Consider the following 18,758-nt stretch of genomic DNA (forward strand, 5'->3'; position numbering starts at 1 on the left):
GCAGGCAGTTCGTGCTGGTTCTGGGAGCTCAAACCCACCCTCCCAGATATGGGTTGCTGCCACCTCTCACTGTTACCTCTATCAGACACAGTAGCACAGGGCAACAAGCAGCTGGTCCACAAGAGGAGCTGGTTTTTAAACTGGCACCACTTGCGGACTAGCTCCCGCCCGGCACCCTGTGCTGCTGCCAGTCCCACCCACAGAGACTTCAGAATAGTCCACTAACTGATAAGAATTAATGAGGTTACTTGACTATTAAATTAAATGATATTTAATATTCCTAATAGCAATACCACAGAACAGAGGTCTCCCACCATTTTAACCACAAGATCACTTTTTCAATTTAAGAGGAATGCAAGATCTACCTCAAACCCAAATACCCTTCCCCCACTTCCTTCTTGCTCCTTTTTTGAGGCTCTGGCTGGGAACCACTTAACTGAGATGGCTTATGGGCGGTGGAGCAGTGGAATTAAGGCAGGCTTACTCCTGCTCTGGCCCCACACCACCCCTGAAAACAGCTGGCATGGACAGCAATGGCTCCATGGCACCACGTGCTGGACTTCATCTATAGACACTGAGCCCACAGCTTCTACGGCACACGGTTTCCTGTTATTGATCAGTGTGAAGACCACTGCTCTGCCTTTCTCGGGGGGTGCAGGGACATGACAGCCACTTCCAGGAGCAGCAATTACCATAGGGATAAGCACTCCAGTCACGACAGGTTGGGCATTTTAGAACTCACTGCTTAAAGAATTAAATGTAAGCGTAAGACAAAGGAAAATGACGAAATGCACAGACCAGTCAAAAACCTAAAACAACCCACTTTGCAAGCAGTAACAGAAGTAACAACAACCCCCCAATGTATGTGCTGGGTCGGGAGATGAGGGGAAAGGACAGTGAGAATGACAGAAACACACCCAGTGTGAATGAGAAAATTGCATTGCCAAACTCCCATCATCCCCTTCTCACTGTGTGGAGATAAGGTACAGAAGTGGGGGGAGGAGGGCTACCGTGACATCAGCGGCCCCCCTTCTCCCTCCCACACCGTGCACAGCTAACAGGAGGCTCCCAGGGGTGCAGCTCCAAGGCAGAAGGGAGGAGTAGCATGACAGTTGGTAGGAGGGGAGGGGGGGCAACTGAAGTGCCAGTGCTTGATAGCTTCCTGGCCAAACCAGTCAGGATCACCTGTCAGAGGCTCCAAGATCTACTGGTAAATCCTAATCTACTGGTTGATAACCACTGCTATAGAACCTTAGTTGCAAAAACCAGAGTTATGAACTTAACTGTCAACCACATGCCTCATTTGGAATTATAGGCAGTTCCCGGGTTATGTTGATCGGACTTATGTCGGATCCCTACTTACGAACGGGGTGAGGGAACCCCGCACTAGCTGCGCCCCCCCCCCCCCGAGCAGACCGCCGAGATGCGCTGCGGCGATCCCGCCGCCCGCGTCCTCCGTGGCAAGAAAGCCGCTCCACGTCTCCCTGGTCTGTTGGGGGGGGGGGGGGGGAGGGTGCAGCTAGTGCGCCCCCCACCCCTCAGGAGACCAGGCTTTTCTCGCCGATGCCTGGGGTAGAGCCGCTGGGGGGCTGCCGGGTTGGTCCCACAGTGCCGAGGTGCGGCGATACTGGACCAACCCAGCAGCACCCCAGCTGCTCTGCCCCAGGCGTGTCCGATTCAGCCGCTGCTGGTCAGTTTCAACAGCGGCTGAATCTGGACGCCAGTTCCGACTTACATACAAATTCAACTTAAGAACAAACCTACAGTTCCTATCTTGTACGTAACCCGGGGACTGCCTGTACGAGTACACAATCATGCAGCTGCACAGACAAAAAAAGCATATAGAATACAGGAATGTTAGATAGCACGTAACTGAATAGTTTTGTAACCACATCAAATTTTAGCAGTTTACACAACTATCTGATAGTCCTCTAGGGTGGGGCTGGCAGTCAGTGTGCTCCCGGCCCACTTCTGGGGAGCCCTGTGCCAGCCTGTGCTGCTGCCTCTGATACAGCTCCCTGTGTAGACTGGCTCCTACATGCCAATACAGAAGATGTTTTGCGGTAGCTACTCCTCCCTCCCCCTGCTCCATTCAGAGGCAGCAGCACAGGAGGCAGGAGATAGGCGGCTTTTAAACTGGCTCCCTGCCCCAGCACTGGCTCCTGCCTACCCCCCACTGCCTCTGTAAGAGGTTCCAAGGGAAGGGGACGGTAGACGGGTCCACGTAACTCTGAGATTCTATTGACAGGTTGAACCTCTCTGGTCAGATCCCAAAGTTGCTGAACTAATGCTGAACCACTGGTCAATATTGTCTACCAGCATTACCAATACTTCCACTGCTTACTAAGCTCTTAGAAGACATTTAGGGGGTAAGTGAGAGCTAGATAACAGCACAGAACAGCGAGCCAAACTGGTGGCTGTAAACAAACTTTATGGGACAGCAGGAAAATTGGCCACACCCACCAGTGGACACCCGACTAACTAAAATCATGCCAGACCACAAATGTTGGTGGACCCAAGAGTGCCAGATTAGAGAGGTTCAACCTGAACTAGGTTGTCATCCTTTGTATAGGTTAGTCATGAGAGGGACACAAGGCACACATTGTACCTAGGGATGTAAAATCCCAATTTTTAACGGGTTAAACTTATGTGTAACTGGTTAACCAGGATACCGCAGAAAAGGGGCTTCTCTAGAATGGTTGGTCCCACCACGGGTTGCTTCAGCCAGGCCGGGCCAAGCCCACTGCACTGTGGGTTGTTTGGACCAGGCTGGCCACACCCTGGGCAGGTAGATGCCATGCCAGTCACACCAAACTGCAGGCTGCTCCAGCTCGCTGGCTACCCCAGTAAGCATGCTGGTAAAGCTGACAGCTACTGGATAACTGGTTAATCCTTTACATCCCTAATAGTACCTATGGATTTTGTAGCTATGTGCAGACAGCATAGATATTAGACTCAGGAACCCTGGATTCTATTCCATCTTCCAAGGAGATGGCTCTGAAGTAATCACATACCTTTCTCGTCCCATCTCCACACATCCTTTACCCTGTTAGTTCCTGACCTTACCAGTCTGTCTCATCTCAGTCACCCCTAAACCTATCCATCCCTAAACCCAGCTCTTAACCCCTGACTACTGTAGGCTGGCTGTGTTCTCCTAATCCTACAATTGGTTGGGCCCAATGCAGAGAAGTAGTAGTATCTTCACTCTTAGGCTATGTCTACACTACAGGGTTTTTGTGCAAAAACCCGTGGAGCATCCACACCTCAAGAGTGTTTTTGAGCAAGAAAATCTACAATAAATTGACAGAACAGAGGGCCTTTTGCGGTGCAGGTATACCTCCTTCTATGAGGCATAACTGCTTCTTGTGCAAGAGTTCTTGCGCAAAAAGGTGCGCGTGGACGCTCAACAGGGGTTTCTTGTGCAAAAAGAGCCTATCACAAAAAGCACAGGTGCTCTGACGGCCATTCTGTGAACAGCTATCAGAACTTTCTTGCGCAAGAGCATCTATGCAGTGCGGACGCTCTCTTGCACAAAAGCATATTGCTTTAGCAGTGTGGAAATGCTTTTGCGCAACAAGTTTTTGCAGAAGGTCTCTTCCGCAAAAAGCTTCTTGCGCAAAAACACTGCAGTGTAGACAAAGCCTTAGTTCCTGTGCCTGACCACAGCAGACTCAAGGAGGAGCAATTGCAGGGAAAAATCCTACTCAGTCTGTGAACCCCGAGGCTGAAGCATATTTCAGTATAGATACAATCTCAAAAAAAAAAAAAAAAAAAATCTAGCTGTCAAACTCTGTCATCCCCCGAGTCTGTGAAAACGTAGATTTTTAGAGGGTCATAGTCTGTTCAAATCTGATCAAGTTTTAACAGGGATGGTAGAAAACGCATATCCGAGGCACCAGGGAGACGCCCCCACGGCCCAGATTTCAAGTCCCTACTCCAAAGCACATATATGCTCAAGCTTCTCAAACAAACTACTAGAGTTTCATATTTTCCTTTAACTTGAAACTGACTAAGAGCTAACCCATTTTTGATGAAGTTTTCAAAAGTAATTAAGCCTCTGGCAGATACCCAGCATGGAAAATTTCAACCTAGATAGTTAAAGTTTGACAAAGTTAGAAGCAACTGAAAAAAGAATCTTATAAGAAATGTCAGGGAACCTTGGGTGTAAGCATGACCAACTGCACCCTATACAACTCTTCAATTTTATTCCTGGCTCTGCAAGTGTCTCATCAGCCTTGTTTCTATTGTAAAAATTGATGTGTAAGCTATCAAGTGGTCTCCTCAATTCAGTGATAACATTTTGCATCCATACACAAAAACATTCCCAGTGATGCAGAGACAACTCAGTCATTGTTGGACTAACCTTGATTCAAGCAAACAAACCATCCAACAAGATTTTACTGCTGCATTGCCTGGTGTTGCTCTATCTTTAGATTGTGTATTAACTATAGAGATGACTTAACCCCAGTTATCCCTGGGGATGTTTGGGTTGACAGATTCTTATTCCATATGATTATACAGATGGGACCCACGATGTGCACAATTGCAACTCTCACTTATAGGAACATCTATATTTACAAATATAGTTATTTATATGATTAGCAGTCACAAAAAAAACCATTAGTAAGATAGATATACTACAGAATGTACATCTGTACTTACACACACCCACAACCAGAAGTATTAGCCATTATCTACCTGTTCCTCCTTTTTCCCAGCACCACCAGTGGCCATCATTCTGGTACCTCTGAAGGACTCTCTCTCTCTCTTCCTACTGCACCTAGACTAGAATGCCACTTCTATACTTTGTACTGACACTATTGCTTGATGAATATTCAGCAGGGGAATTTTCACCTTTTCCTTATTTGTATTTTTTCACCTACCTAACAATGGAGTGTTTTCTTAGAGGTTAGTACATCAGTGATCTCAACTTATTTTATGTTATGTTAATTGGTTACCCAACCACTCAAGGGCACTGGTTTCACATTTGTTATTTCTGGTTATTTTGGTTTGTTGCAAGTTGTGGTTAGTAAACACCCTACATCAACCTGCTTTAACACATGGAACTTATGCTTCAGCTTATCACCTAAGTGAAAGGTCTGAAGATGTGAGACAACTTTGCTATCAGGGTGAAAGTTTCTGGGACCTATGTATGCTAACGCTGCCTTAGCTCAACATACAGGATGTCGCCTGTAATCTCTTGCGTCACAGCCAAACTATCTTAATGAAAACCCATAAAACAATCAAACACAAAGAAATAAAGAAACCCATAAGAGATATAAGCAAACTAGAAAGTTAAGCCTAAAGGCTACCTGCTGCCCTTTGACAGAGTAATTTGTAAAATGAACCTTATCGCATAAGTATGGATGTTGATTGCCAGGCATTTGTGGGCCCAGTTTCAATGCCATTTTCCACCGCTTGGTGTACAAAAAGGGCACCAAAGATTATACTCTGGACTCCGGTATGTTTCTGGAATGGGCACCGTGTGTGTATATCTATCTGTATCAGTTATGGTAACCTAGGCTAGTGAATGAATCACATTAGTGACCCTTTCATTTAGGTGGGCTGCATAATGGTAATAACCAAGACAGTTTCCCAGCATAAAGTAGTTTTACTAACTGCGCTTGCATACCTGAAATTGGCAGGTCATGCTGATTGACACGTAGCAGCGCTTTGATTGGCTGCAGAGGGAATGCACAGCTCTTACAGTCAATGTTGTGTGCAATCAATGTGCACTTCACATACCCTTGCTTTATGCATGTGTCACTAATACCAGCAGGGGAAAAAGACTATATGGAGGGAAAGCAGTGGAGTCCGACTATTCTGTGCATGGGCAACAGTAAACAAAATCTCCCATGAGCCACACATAGAACCCCAAATGGGCCACAGGAATATATATATTCCATGAAAATATATATATATTTTCATACATCATCATCATGTCTAGATCTTTGCTTATATCCATTGAGTTTACAATGGATCCATTGTAAAATAAAGAAAATAATCCCTATTGTCATTCATTGGACAACACCACATTCTTTTATTCCATCATGTGTCAGACTGCTGAAGACTCATCACCTTCATTCATTAATTGGTAACAGGTTAGGTTTTTTTTTTGGTGGGGGAGGGAGCTTTATGCTCATGGTTAGTAATTTCTATGTGGGTCTCCTTACAAGCCAACAATTACTATACCTGCAACCCTGGCAAGGGAATACAAGTCAAGAAATGTGGGTATACTTTGGATAGTTAAATCCTAGTAGGCTGGTTAGATTGGAGGATGGTGAGGTTTTCAAAAGTGGAAATAGGGGAAATTACTTGATTTCCCAACAAAGTAGGTTGCCTTGGAGTAAAACAAATTTGAATTGGTGACATATGCTGAAAATGCCAATTTCTCATGGTAATCAACACCAATGTGCCCCTGGGTCAGCATCATTAGGCATAATAATTATAATTATTCTGTAATTTCTCTTCCCGTAGTCCACACAAAACAGTGCGTCTCAAAGCACACTACACTTAGAGATATATTGAGGCCCTTAACCTCTATTTTCAGCTCCTCAAAGATTCAGAGTTTTCTACAGGGCTGTTTTTCTGTGCAAAGTTTATTTGTTTAAAGTTCATAGCCCTCAAAAATATAAAAGAGTTGAGCTATAGTAGCAGAAGGGATGTTAAGTATTGATTAACTCAACAGTCGAGTAACCTCATGAATTCTTATCAGTTACTCAACTATTCTATAGTACCCGGGGTGGGGCCGACAGCCAGTGCGCTTTGGCCCCACTCCTGAGTTGCACCCTGCCACTCCACGTTGCTGCCTCTGCAGCAGAGGCAGCAGCATGGGGTGGCAGGCAGGAGCTGGTACACAAGGGAAGCTAGTTTAAAAATACAGCTCCCCTCTCGGACCAGCTGCCTGTTGCCCCATGCTGCTGCCTCAGATGCAGAGGCAGCAGTGCGGGGTGGCAGTAGCCCTTGTCTGGGGAAGGAGGGGTCTGAGCTCCAAGACCCAGCACAAGCTGGAACTGAGCTGGGCTGACTGCCTGCCTAACTCCTAATACACTTTAAATGCAGAGCCTCAACAGTGGTAGGTCTTGGACCTGGTGCCAGCCAGGACTGATCCAGGCTACTGGCCAGCCTGCTAAAAAATTTACTAACAGCGGGCTGGTGGTGGTTGGGGGATGGAAGAGACGACAGACAGACAGGACAGACATGTGTATCGTCTATAGCATTAATCTATAAACTTTTGCTTATTGGTTAATTGACTACATCAGGTGGTGGGGAAACTGAGTCAGGGCCACTGACCCAGAGAAAAGTCCGTCAGGGGCCACACACAAGTAAAAAACCTTTACTGTGGCCCCTCACTGAGGAGAAAGACACTCCCTACATTCCCCTCACAGACCAGAGCCTAGGGGGGCCCAGGCTAGTAGATTGTGTGCTCCAATCCCATGAGTGATAGCGGGGGGACTGGAGTGCCAGCATGGGCTCCCCAATGCCGGGGGGGGGGGGGGGGGAAAGAGGAGGTGAGGGGACCCTGAGCTTCAGGAGCCAGACAAAAAAAACTGGGGCTGCATCTGGCCCTGGGCCTCAGGTTCCCCACCCCTGGATCGCATTATCACATCCCTAAAGAGCAGTTAATATAACGAAGGCAAACTAGCCCATGGGATATACTAGTAAACTCTGTTCACATGTGTAAAAGCTTCAAACTGTGCAGTCCTCTCATTTCTACTCCAAGAAGTCTACACTACACTAGTGAACTTTAGGTGGCCTTTCAGCACTTCCCTGCAGACATTTCAGGTTAGCTGAAGTAAAAGAGAAGCCCTTTCAAAATTATTCAGAAAACAATGCTCCAGGCACAACTCGACTGGGAACTGTGATTGGGAGATAGAGCAATTGCAGCAATAAAGAACAGTGCTAACAAATGTATGGCAAAACTATAGTGGGCATGAAACCAAAAAACCATCATTAGTGGGAACAGATGGCACCATTAATAGTTATGTTGGTAAGCAAACTGGTGAAACTGCACCACCAGTTCAATTATCTAGCACAGAAAGAATCACTGTATAATGAACAATTAGTGTCCAAGTCTGTATTAAAAAAAAAAAAAAAAAAAAAAAGGTTTGTTTCTTTTCACATGTGCAAAAACATAGGCTACCATAGGGAGAGGATTACATGTTGGGAAGCTGATCCCTTGCTCCCACTCATGCTGTGCAATTCATTTCTGCCCCAAAATGCATTACCCGAACTTCTCAAAAAGAGTGCACCAGCTGGCTGCATACCACATACCCATGGAGCACCACACTGTGACCAGGCACAAGTACTCCTGGCAAGTTTGCACAGTACTTGTGTAAGAAGCCCAAAGTATCACTTGTGCATGTGATTACTAATGATGGAAGCTTTATGCCAGTGTCACTCATTAACCAAAGCTTGTAGTGTAGACATGGCTTTAGAATGGATCATCTTCAGATGATCGTGTTATGCAAGATAAAAGTATTATTTACATACCTGATGCAATGTTAATCCTTGAACTACTACTCCTTTCTGGGTATCTTCACGGACAGCCAATGGTCCTGAATTTACTAGCAGGTCACGGATCTGTTCATTGTAGACCTCCAGAAAAACAAACACTTTAAAATTAAATCCTATTGTTTTTAAGAAGGTTAAAGCAAGAATAATTTTGCTCTACTTTCACGTATAATTGTGTGTTCAATTGTCTTTAAATAAAGCAAACTTAATTCTGTAGGAGAAAAGTTTTAACTAATTCTCTTTCCCCAGAGAGAATACTCATCTGTAGAGTGTAATTTATCAGAGTTAAGTGTATCAAATTATAACTAGCGACGTTAAAATGTGTTTACAAATATACATATTTTTTAATGATTACATGCAGAGGACAGGCAGTGCTCCTCCCAGATCCCAGTTTCTATATTAGAGGCAGCAGCACGAAGCACTTGGAAAGAATTCAGTGACAGACATGTTTATGTCTAATACAGAAACCTTGCAGCACATATGCACTGATCCCACATTTCTTCTCTGTGCTCTAGCAGAAACTGAAAGATCATATTGTTTTCATTTGCTACAGCTATCTCTTGATAGCAATGGTGAGAAAGCATGTGCAAGTGTAGCATTTTGATGGAGAGAAGATGGAGGAGAAAGGGTCAAGTACAATCAAGCAATGGAAGGAGGTAGTAGTAGATAACTCATTCTACAAACCACTGACAATGCATTTCAGTTGAAATGTCCTTATTTTCAAATATTTGTTGCCTGAGTCCCACCAGAGAAATCCTTTCAATTTAAGCACTACTGTAGCAAACTCAAATAAAAAAAAATCTCAAACAAAAGAAAAGAAAATGAATCTGAATTACAGTCAAGTTATTCCACACTATTCATAGACAACTTCAGGGCTGAGCCCCACTTAAATATCAGCTAATTCAATTTTGTTGCACATAATCTCAGTGTTTATAAGCATGTGTATTTAAATAATTTGGAGAAAACTGATCATTGGAGTGGTTAATGAAGTCATTCGAAAAATTGCTTACTGGGCAACAGCCTATTTTAAGACTTTATCCTATAATTATCTCCCTATTATTGAGCACAATTCTGCGCCATCTCTAGTAGGATAGCTCTCTTGAGAGCCCAGTTTATGCCATTCTGTAATAGGCTCCCGAGACTGATTTCACAGTATTTAATATATGAAAATATTGTTTATTGATAGCAGTACTCAAAATATAGTTGTTAGCTTACCTCTAGGTATGAAACTGCAACAGTACACAATTTATCTTCTTTTATTTGATCCATGCAATTGTAAAGGTCCATCATGGTTAGATACATGACTCCGGGTTCTTTAGGTGAGCCCAGCATTGTGTACGTCTTTCCTGCTCCTGTTGCGCCATATGCAAGCACTGAATTTTCAAAAAGATAGAGTAATACATCACTGCAATAATTATTAAATCTATCATAATCCCAATATTAAATTTCTTACAAAAAATAGGTCTTCTCCTTTGTCTGATTATATAAAAAAAAAAGACAAAATAAATAGTGAATCTCCTGTCTCTGACTGCTAGTGATGAACTTGTAACTGTTCAAAATTAATGTTAGTATCTAAGTGAGACTTCTAGAAATTAAATATGATTTGGTCAATTCATGGAGACAAACTGAAAAGTTACCTGTACAGTTGTATCCATTTAAAAAGCCATCAAGCACAGTTTTGGTAGTGTGTTCAAAAACTTCTGATTGAGATGAATTTTCATCAAAAACAGCATCAAATACAAATTTGAGATCCTTGTTTTTCTTCTTGTTAATATCTCTATATCCTACTTTCTTCTTGTGAAAGAAACTAACTTCCTCTTCTTTTGGATCAAAGACCAGTATGTGCTTGTCTACAACATGAAGCACTTTGCTAAAGTTGCCATCTTTTTCTTTTTGATTCTCTGGACGGACACGGACCACCACTCTTACATGATTGCAAATATCTTCCTGGGTAGCAGTAGACATAACGATGCTTTGGTTTAGTTCTTCTTTGCTACCAAGAATTCTCCAGACCAAGTAACCGAAATCTCATCTGTAAAATATAACAATTGTGAGATTAGTTTAGACTGAAGCTTTGCAATTTTTCTCATGGCCCAAGACACAATCTACAAAACACACAAGCCTAATTTTTAATGTTTTTAGGTTATTTCGTCAAGGCTTAAGTAGTACTTTTCATATGTTTTTAAGATCAAATTAGAGCCACTTGTCTTTTCAGGATATCTAAGGAATAATACTCTTGAATTTCCACCTTAGGATCCAAATCTTTAAATATAGTGTACAGAAAAATCCATGTATTGTTAAAAAGTCACATACCTTACAAACAGACAAGATGCTAGTTTAGAGCTTTATCTATATACACATACATATAGACATTACAACACTGCTGTGCAGTTCATCATATTGCTGGAGTTCCTTAAAAAGAATCAAATTGCTGAACTATTATCCTCAAAAAGTGCAGTATTTTCTCCCCTTTCCCATGTAGTACAAGTTTTGTTTTTCTTTCAGGTTTTGATAGTTTACAGTAACGAATTTGAGAACTGAAAAACAGCTCAGATTTAAGATCGGCCCTTGAACTATGTTCCTGTCCGATGCTGTGCTGACTGATGTAGATACAGATACGCTACATGCTAATGAGCCTATGTTGACTGAGCAGTACATATGTAAAATTGTACATGTCATCAGTTTAAAAATACAGCTTGCAAGTTAAAATATTGGCCCATTCCTGAAAGGTTGAAAAAACAACAAATGGTCCTGCAGCACCTTAGAGACCAACAAAAAATGTAGATGGTATCATGAACCTTCCTGGGCACAACCCTTCATCTGCAAGTTTGACACCTTTAATCAAGGTTTGATCCTGACCTGGCTAGGGCGCTACATTCAATAGACTAATGACATCAAAAGTTAAGAATCAGGCACTTGCATCCCATTCTATTAGACTCATTTAGCATGGGACACTAATTGACATTCCCCTTCCCCATTCCCTCTTTTTCTACTATTTATTTGTAACTCTGGACCCCTTGCTCCATTCTTCTGAAGTGGGTTGTGCCCATGAAAGCTCACGATACCATCTACATTTTTTGTTTGTCTCTAAGGTGCTGCAGGACCAGTCGTTTTTAAATGGTTTTTTTTTTCAGTTACAGACAAACACTTCTACCTTTCTGAGTCTTGAAAGTTTGTGATTTCAAGCCAATGATAATGAAATTCATAGAAAGGTTTGGGGAGACCCCCCCCCCCACTAACCCACTCCCCGATGGTAACTTTTCTCTTAATGAGGGAGACCCAAAGGGCACAAAGCCATTGTTTAATTTAGTTAAGCATGTATGACTATAAATATAAATATACAAATGAAAATTGATACAGTACTGTTTTTCTAAGGACTTGGCAGGTCAGGGCTGGAGGAGCCTGGCTGCCCACTGTGATCTATCTGGACTCTGGTTAAGCAATTAAAGTTATATCGGTTCATTGGTTAAAATTTTAAAGTGGTATTTACATCCCTTGTTTACAGGGAAGATTCAACCCTAACCTTAGTTTCAACAGCTTAAAAAACCCCAGTAAATATCAAGTCACAAAAATATGAAGATCTTGATTTCTCCTTTGTACAAACATTAAATTACTTAAATATAAACAGAACCCGGAGAAAAACATGTAAGATGGAGTCAATATAAAGTTCTAATTGTCTTGGGGCGAACGTGATTTACAGGAACACCGGTAACTTGAATTCTAGACAATTTCAAAGGAGACAAAGGAAGTCCTCCAACTTCTCTTTGTTTTTGTTTTTAAAAATCTTTGGACTTGATCTTACAGAGCGCTCCATGTTGCAGATCCCCATGCCTCTGCAGAGCTCCTCTGGAGACCAGCATTTGAGAATAAGCATGTCGTCTGTCTGTCGCGAGCGACAGAGCGATAAGGGAGACTGATCACGCAGGAGAAAGAAGGAAAGTAGTCGCACTCAACCGCTTTCAGATAAGTTGGGAACAAATGACTTGTCTTTCGGAACCATCTCTCGCGCAGGAAGCAAGCGTTTTTCAACACAAGTATCAGTTTTAAACGGGCAACGTCCCTTTAATTCACAGCCTGTTTATGGCGGCGGTCTGGTGTCCTGCCCTCCGATAAGCAAGACAAACACTCCCCGTGTCCCTCCCCAGACACGCAGCCCTGCGCACAGGTGCCCCGTGGGCGGCGCGGCTCGACTTGGCCCGCGGCGCCAGGCAGAGCGGCTCAGCTGTAACAAAGCCCGGTCGCCCCTCTCCCGGAGGCGGCTCGAGCTCGTTCAGACGCCTCCTTCCTACCCCACGGCTTGGCCCAGGCACCTCCTCCCCGACAGTCAGGTAGCGGCTATGAGGGGCCGCGCTCACCTGGGCGGCGGGGGAGGGGGGGTGCTTCTCGCTCTGCGCGGGGCGCGCCCGCCGCCCGGCACCTCGTTCGCTGGTCTCACTCTACCAAATTCAAACACAAGCGGCCCGCCTCCCCCTCGCCACCTCATTGGCTCGCACGGCCATGACGTCACCCATGCGACCGCGCCGAGGGCAAGCGGGATTGGTTTCGAGCCGAGCGGGGATCGATTGATCCGGGCTGGCTCAGTCAGTTCAGCCCTTGCAGGCCAGGTGCGGGAGTGGAAGGGGGGAGGATGGGCCACGCCAGGCCACTAGGGAAACGTGCTACGCGACTTTCTGCTTAGTGCGCTTGTTCGTGCGGGCTGTGAGCCCGTGAGACCGCGGAATATAACGCCGAGAACCCCCCTCGGGGTCCTCTGATCTGCCTGGGGGTGGGCGGCAGCGGGCAGGTGTCCTACCGGGCGGGCCTGCAGTCCTAGATTGCAGGAGAAAAGCATCGTGCGCAAAGGGGTGAGTGGGTGAAGATGTATCAAGCCCACACGGCGGGGGTGCGCCTGATACTCAAGGGGCCTGCATGCTACGCTGTACTGCGTTTGTATGAATAAATCACAAAGGAAGCTGAGCACATTTTGTAAGGGGACTGGTGAATGTTGTTGAAATCAACCGCAATTCACTTTAAAAGGCGAACGGCTATTCACGAATAATCTGTTGCACTATCTATATGCAGCTGTTTCTATATGTTGTGTACAGAGCAGGTAGCATGTCACACTCGTGTAAAAGCAACAATGGAGCAACGTGCCTTGCATGGATGCAAGCGCTGCTTCTGGCAACAAAATGTATTCAAGAGAAAGATCAGAACAGAGGTTGGGAAACGAGCAATAGTTTATCATGCCCATAAAATATTACGAGGTTGGACTAAAACTGGATTCAGCCTTAATGATTAAGTCGTGACTAGCACTTCTGTAGTACAACTGGGATATGTGTGTTTAGGCTATGTGTATACAAGTTGGTGGTATTGATGATGTGTGTGAGAAGGGGCTAGTACATATCTGAACTGGATTGGTTTACATTTAATGTATACACATGTTTTTCTCTGCAGTTGAAGTGGAGGGGTGTGAGGTCGCTACTGACAAATATGTGTCCGAGATAATAAAACCCCAAACCGTGCGAAACTTTAACCGGGGCAGATCTTACATGCCTGCCACTGGCAGATACTGAAGTGACTTCTAAAACTTAGGCAACAGTTGCCTGAGTATTCATGCCCGTGAGATACTAGCGAGTTGAAGTGCAGACGAGGGAATGATGCATGTGCGTTTGTATGCGTGTGGGTTGTGTACAGGAAGTGGTAGTAAAACCCAGCTGACAAGCGTGTAGCGGGGTTTGTCTGCAGTTGGCAGGCGCGATGATGGGTGGTGTCTTTCCAGGGGCGCGCTAATGTTTATACACACTGTCGGGTGTTGGTGTATGGCCGGGAGCGGGCTGTGCACAGAGGAGCTGGGGTGGATGAGTGAAGATGGTGGTCTGGGCGGAGAAGGAATAGAGGGTACGCGGGGCTAGGGCCCAGGGCAGAATGTGGGTTGTGGACGAGGCTGGCTTGAGGCTAGTCAACTGGGGGTGTGGAGAGGACACACGACTCTGGGGCGGCTGGGGAAGACCCTGGACAGTTTCTCGGGGGAGGGGGGACACTCCCCTCCGGGCGTTTACACCGCCCTGGTCCCTGAGGGGATCTCCGTTCCTCCTTGAGGCAGGTGGGGGCCGCCGTCGCGGCAGCAACACGCAGGCGGAACTGAAGGCAGCGATGCCTTGTTGCACAGGGAGGCCGGGCCGTGCGCTCGTTCCCCGGCAGCGACGTGATCTGCAGTGAGTACTGGGCCCCGCGGGCTCCCACAGTCTCCTGTGTAGGGGGGTAGCAGGAGCTGGCCGGGGCGGTCTCTGCTCCGCGCAGCGCGGCTGGAAGGGGGAGCGGGGAGGCCCGCGGCCAGTCCTCAAAGGCTCTCGGGCTTGGAGACTTCGAAGCCTCGTTAGGGACGCACAGTAGAACCAGAGACCAAAAGAGTTAACGCCCCCCGGGGTGCTCCTGCCTCGTCCCCCGTGGCTAGAGCGCTCTCCCCACCCGCTGTGGGATGACGCTCTGATCCCTCCTCCCCCAACACCCGCACCTGCCCAGCTCCCCGCCCCAGGTTTGGGGTGTGTCGCAAGCCCCAAGTGTTAGCTCAACTTTGACACAGGTTCATTCGCTCTTCTGCACCGGAGACCGCACATCTGCTCCATCTCCTCCTCCTAGTTGCATTGTAACAAATTAGGGCAACGCTTTCGCTGGCAAACTCTACCCCACAGTACAGCTAAACACTAACTGGTACCAATAGTAGAAGGGGTGTGACACTTGCTTTTCAAAACAAAGGCTGCTTAACATGAAACTGCTTTGAAGTAATTAGTCAATATATCACCAATACATTTTTCCTGAGATTATATTAATATATATGCGTAGCATCTTATCGGGTTCATGTGACTATATAAAGTACTTCTGATTAAGGATAATCTAGTGGTTATTAATATTGTAGTGATCTATATGGGAGAGCAATAGTCTACTTAGAGCTCAATGCAGGATCAGGGCCATAATGTGATGCATGCTTCTGCATTTAAAAAGGAGACAAGAACCCTTTCAACCATTTTATCTCCAATATTATAACTTGTGCTTATTTGTCCTGAAGTTATAGGGTGTGATAAGCAAATTGATGATAGCTATTAATAAATATATTGTATGTAATTTGATCCATCAGTAGCTTAAACAGTTTCTGGAAAACAATAACATGTCTGGTTACAGAGAACTTGCCTAATTTGTTTATCTTTTAAAGCTATATAACCATTGGAACCGCCATTATAACGAAGATAAGATTCCTAAAATGATGGTTCAGTGTGTTTCCATTTTGTGGAAAACAATAAAGATGACTGAACGATGGGTTGACTTGGATAAATATAATAGATAAAAATTATTTCATGGGATTAGACATCTCCATTAATGATAGAAATACAGTGGCATGTTGTCAGATGGTTTTGTGTCTTTTTTTTTCTTTTTTGCATCATAAGAAGGCATATGAAATGTGAGACTTTGCGGTATTTGCTCGCTAAACAAATGTAAAAATCCTGTAACCTCTTTGCAGCTAACAGCAAATTTATTCTTTATGAAAAGAAAAGATTAGCCTAAAACAGTGGTTCTCAAACTATTTACCATTGTAGGCAGCATATGCATCTCTCTATGTGTTACATGGGCTGCAGCCACACAGTAAATATGCTGTCCTAATGGCTCTGAGGATATCACATGGGCTGACTGGGCTGCAAGCAGCCTGTTGGTGGAGAATCACTGGCCAAAAGAATATAGCTCTCCACTACTAAAATAAAGAAGATAGGTGTACTTTTACTGGTTTGTCATCGTCTGTGTATGACTTACCATAAAAGAAGTGTATGTTATGGTAACAGACAATATGAAACTGATGTAAATAACTTCTTGAACAGACAAATGGTCTGTTTCATTTCTCACCCAATGTTTGAACTTAAGGCTGAAATTAGATTACATGATATTATCGTTCAGTGCTACAAATATTTTTATTGACCATAACATGATTTTATCACCGTATTAAATCTAAGTTGGATCCCATTTGCTTATTTTAACTGGTTACGGGGAGTGCTTCAAAATTAATTGTGCTGATGTTTGAAAGCATGTGAAGGAAGGTAACACTTTACTTGTATGCTTTTTGTTCAGTTCTGATCACGTCTACTTTATATTACCAAAATACTTTATTTAATACTAATATCAATATGTCATGCCACAGTCAGAGTCATAGGCTAAAGAGGAAAGAAAAGTATTATACTTAAAGGCTACGTCTACACTGGCATGATTTTCCGAAAATGCTTTTAACGGAAAACTTTTTGGTTAAAAGCATTTTCGGGAAAGCACGTATAGATTGGCAGGATGCTTTTCCGCAAAAGCACTTTTTGCAGAAAAGCGTCCGTGGCCAATCTAGACACGATTTTCCGCAAAAAAGCCCCAATCACCATTTTCGCGATCGGGGCTTTTTTGCGGAAAACAGTACTGTGCTGTCTACACTGGCCCTTTTGCGCAAAAGTCTTTCGGAAAAAGGCTTTTGCCCGAGCGGGAGCAGCATAGTATTTCTGGAAAAGCACTGATGATCTTACATGAGATCGTCAGTGCTTTTCCGGAAATTCAAGCAGCCAGTGTAGACAGTTGGCAAGTTTTTCTGCAAAATCCTCTGCTTTTGCGGAAAAACTTGCCAGTCTAGACACAGCCAAAGAGAATAAAATAATAGAATAAAAGCATGCAGGGCATACTGCAGGTTGCATATTCAAGTATGTCTTATGCTAAATGGCTGGTCCTAGAAGCATGCATATTGGATGTAGGGCCTTGAAGAAATCCTAAAAGGGGACCAACATCGGAGAATCTAATGGATCCTATAATATCTAAATTGCTGCCAAAGTAGTGTGTCTCTGGGATTTTGTATCCTGGGATGTGTGACTACTTTTTTGTATTTCCACTTCCTTCTCCAATCTGTTGTTTAAGATATGTACTTTAAAATTATTTCCAATATTTATTGTTTTTCCAGGCTGGCCTAACGACAGTATGGCGCTGTTTCGATATTTATGCCAAGTCTACAAACAATTGCTTCCATCCCGTTTAGAAACTAGCTCAATGAATGTAAACATTTGGGCCAAAAAGATACATTCTTCAGCAAAAAGGCTGGAAGTAACTTATGAATATGAAGTTAAAGAACAAACAATGCATAACCATGAAGTTCAGAAGTTACATCTAAGTGCAGATAATGAAGACTGTAGAAGACCACACATACCAGTGATGGTGAAAGAAGTTGTTAATTTTTTATCACCCCAGCCAGGGCAGGTGAGTTATATGATTTCATGCACTTTCAAATATATTTTACCCAAATTTGGATTGTCACTAAGCATTGTCCTAGGGAAATTATTTATTTGATAGCGAAATAAAAAACACTCTTTGCAACTTGTGTTGCTAAGACCTTTACTATATTACATTCATTTGTAATTCAGATTGAGGTTTTATGTTTACCATCACAGGATTCTATCATTTTCTACTCTAGAAAATCAAATTATAGTTATTTATCAAACTATAGTAAATGTTTGTATGCTCCTATATCAAGTCCTGATGGGGGAGGGATAGCTCAGTGGTTTGAGCATTGGCCTGCTAAACTCAGGGTGGTGAGTTCAATCCTGGAGGAGGCCATTTGGGGAAAAAATTGTTAGGGATGGTACTTGGTCCTGCTGTGAAAGCAGGGTATTGGACTTGATGACCTTTCAAGGTCCCTTCCAGTTCTAGGAGATAGGCAATCTTCATTAATTTAATTTAGCAAAAGTGACCCAATAGATCTCAGCTATGTTCTCAGTTAATGAAGTTTTGATGAAATCATTGTTTTTGTAGGCTGCAGGATGTATGCTCAATTTATATCTTAAACTAAGTGACACACATAATTATGGCAGGTCCTAGGATTCTTTTATTAAGTCAGATATTAACTGACTTAACCAGGATTTTACATCCCTAACTCAGCTAGATCTCTAGCTAATTTTCTAAGAGATCTGACTGTCTGAGTTTTTTGACCATGTAGTGGCATTCCTTGGAAAACCATGCTCTGCAGTTCATTGGTTTATAATTCTAATACAGTAAACTTCCGATAATCCGGCACCTTTAGGACCCAGGGGGTGCCGGATTATCAGATATGTCAGACTATCGGAAGGGGGGGGCTATGAGGGGTCTGGGGTGGGGTGGCTCTGCCCCAGGCGTCCCTGATTCAGCCGCTGCTGGTCAGTTTCAACAGCGGCTGAATCGGGGACGCCTGGGGCAGAGCAGCTGGAGTGCTGCCAGCTTGG

General features: G+C 44.1%; 2 protein-coding genes across 8 annotated transcripts in view; one reads left to right on the plus strand and one right to left on the minus strand.

Annotated features, from left to right (window-relative positions):
* KIF18A (kinesin family member 18A) overlaps positions 1-12,979 on the minus strand; it is a 109,700-nt gene extending 96,721 nt beyond the window's left edge. For 2 of the 3 annotated variants that reach the window (XM_006111516.5, XM_006111514.5), the window contains exons 1-4: positions 12,870-12,979; positions 10,152-10,546; positions 9,730-9,887; positions 8,494-8,598 (exon numbers count right to left, since the gene is read on the minus strand). In XM_006111516.5, coding sequence (XP_006111578.1) covers positions 8,494-8,598; positions 9,730-9,887; positions 10,152-10,479 — 591 coding nt within the window. In that variant the 5' untranslated portion in view covers positions 10,480-10,546; positions 12,870-12,979. Of the gene's footprint in view, positions 1-8,493; positions 8,599-9,729; positions 9,888-10,151; positions 10,547-12,316; positions 12,806-12,869 lie in introns of those variants that run through there. The other variant, XM_006111515.5, reaches the window with a different exon arrangement.
* Positions 12,980-13,041: 62 nt separating this feature from the next.
* METTL15 (methyltransferase 15, mitochondrial 12S rRNA N4-cytidine) overlaps positions 13,042-18,758 on the plus strand; it is a 166,413-nt gene continuing 160,696 nt past the window's right edge. The window contains exons 1-2 of one of the 5 annotated variants that reach the window (XM_075927780.2): positions 13,042-13,118; positions 17,468-17,760. In XM_075927780.2, coding sequence (XP_075783895.1) covers positions 17,485-17,760 — 276 coding nt within the window. In that variant the 5' untranslated portion in view covers positions 13,042-13,118; positions 17,468-17,484. The other 4 variants (XM_006111509.5, XM_025185066.3, XM_075927779.2 and 1 more) reach the window with 4 other exon arrangements.

This window comes from Pelodiscus sinensis, chromosome 5 (assembly GCF_052426305.1).
Source record: "Pelodiscus sinensis isolate ZL-2025 chromosome 5, ASM5242630v1, whole genome shotgun sequence".
Lineage (NCBI taxonomy): Eukaryota > Metazoa > Chordata > Testudines > Trionychidae > Pelodiscus > Pelodiscus sinensis.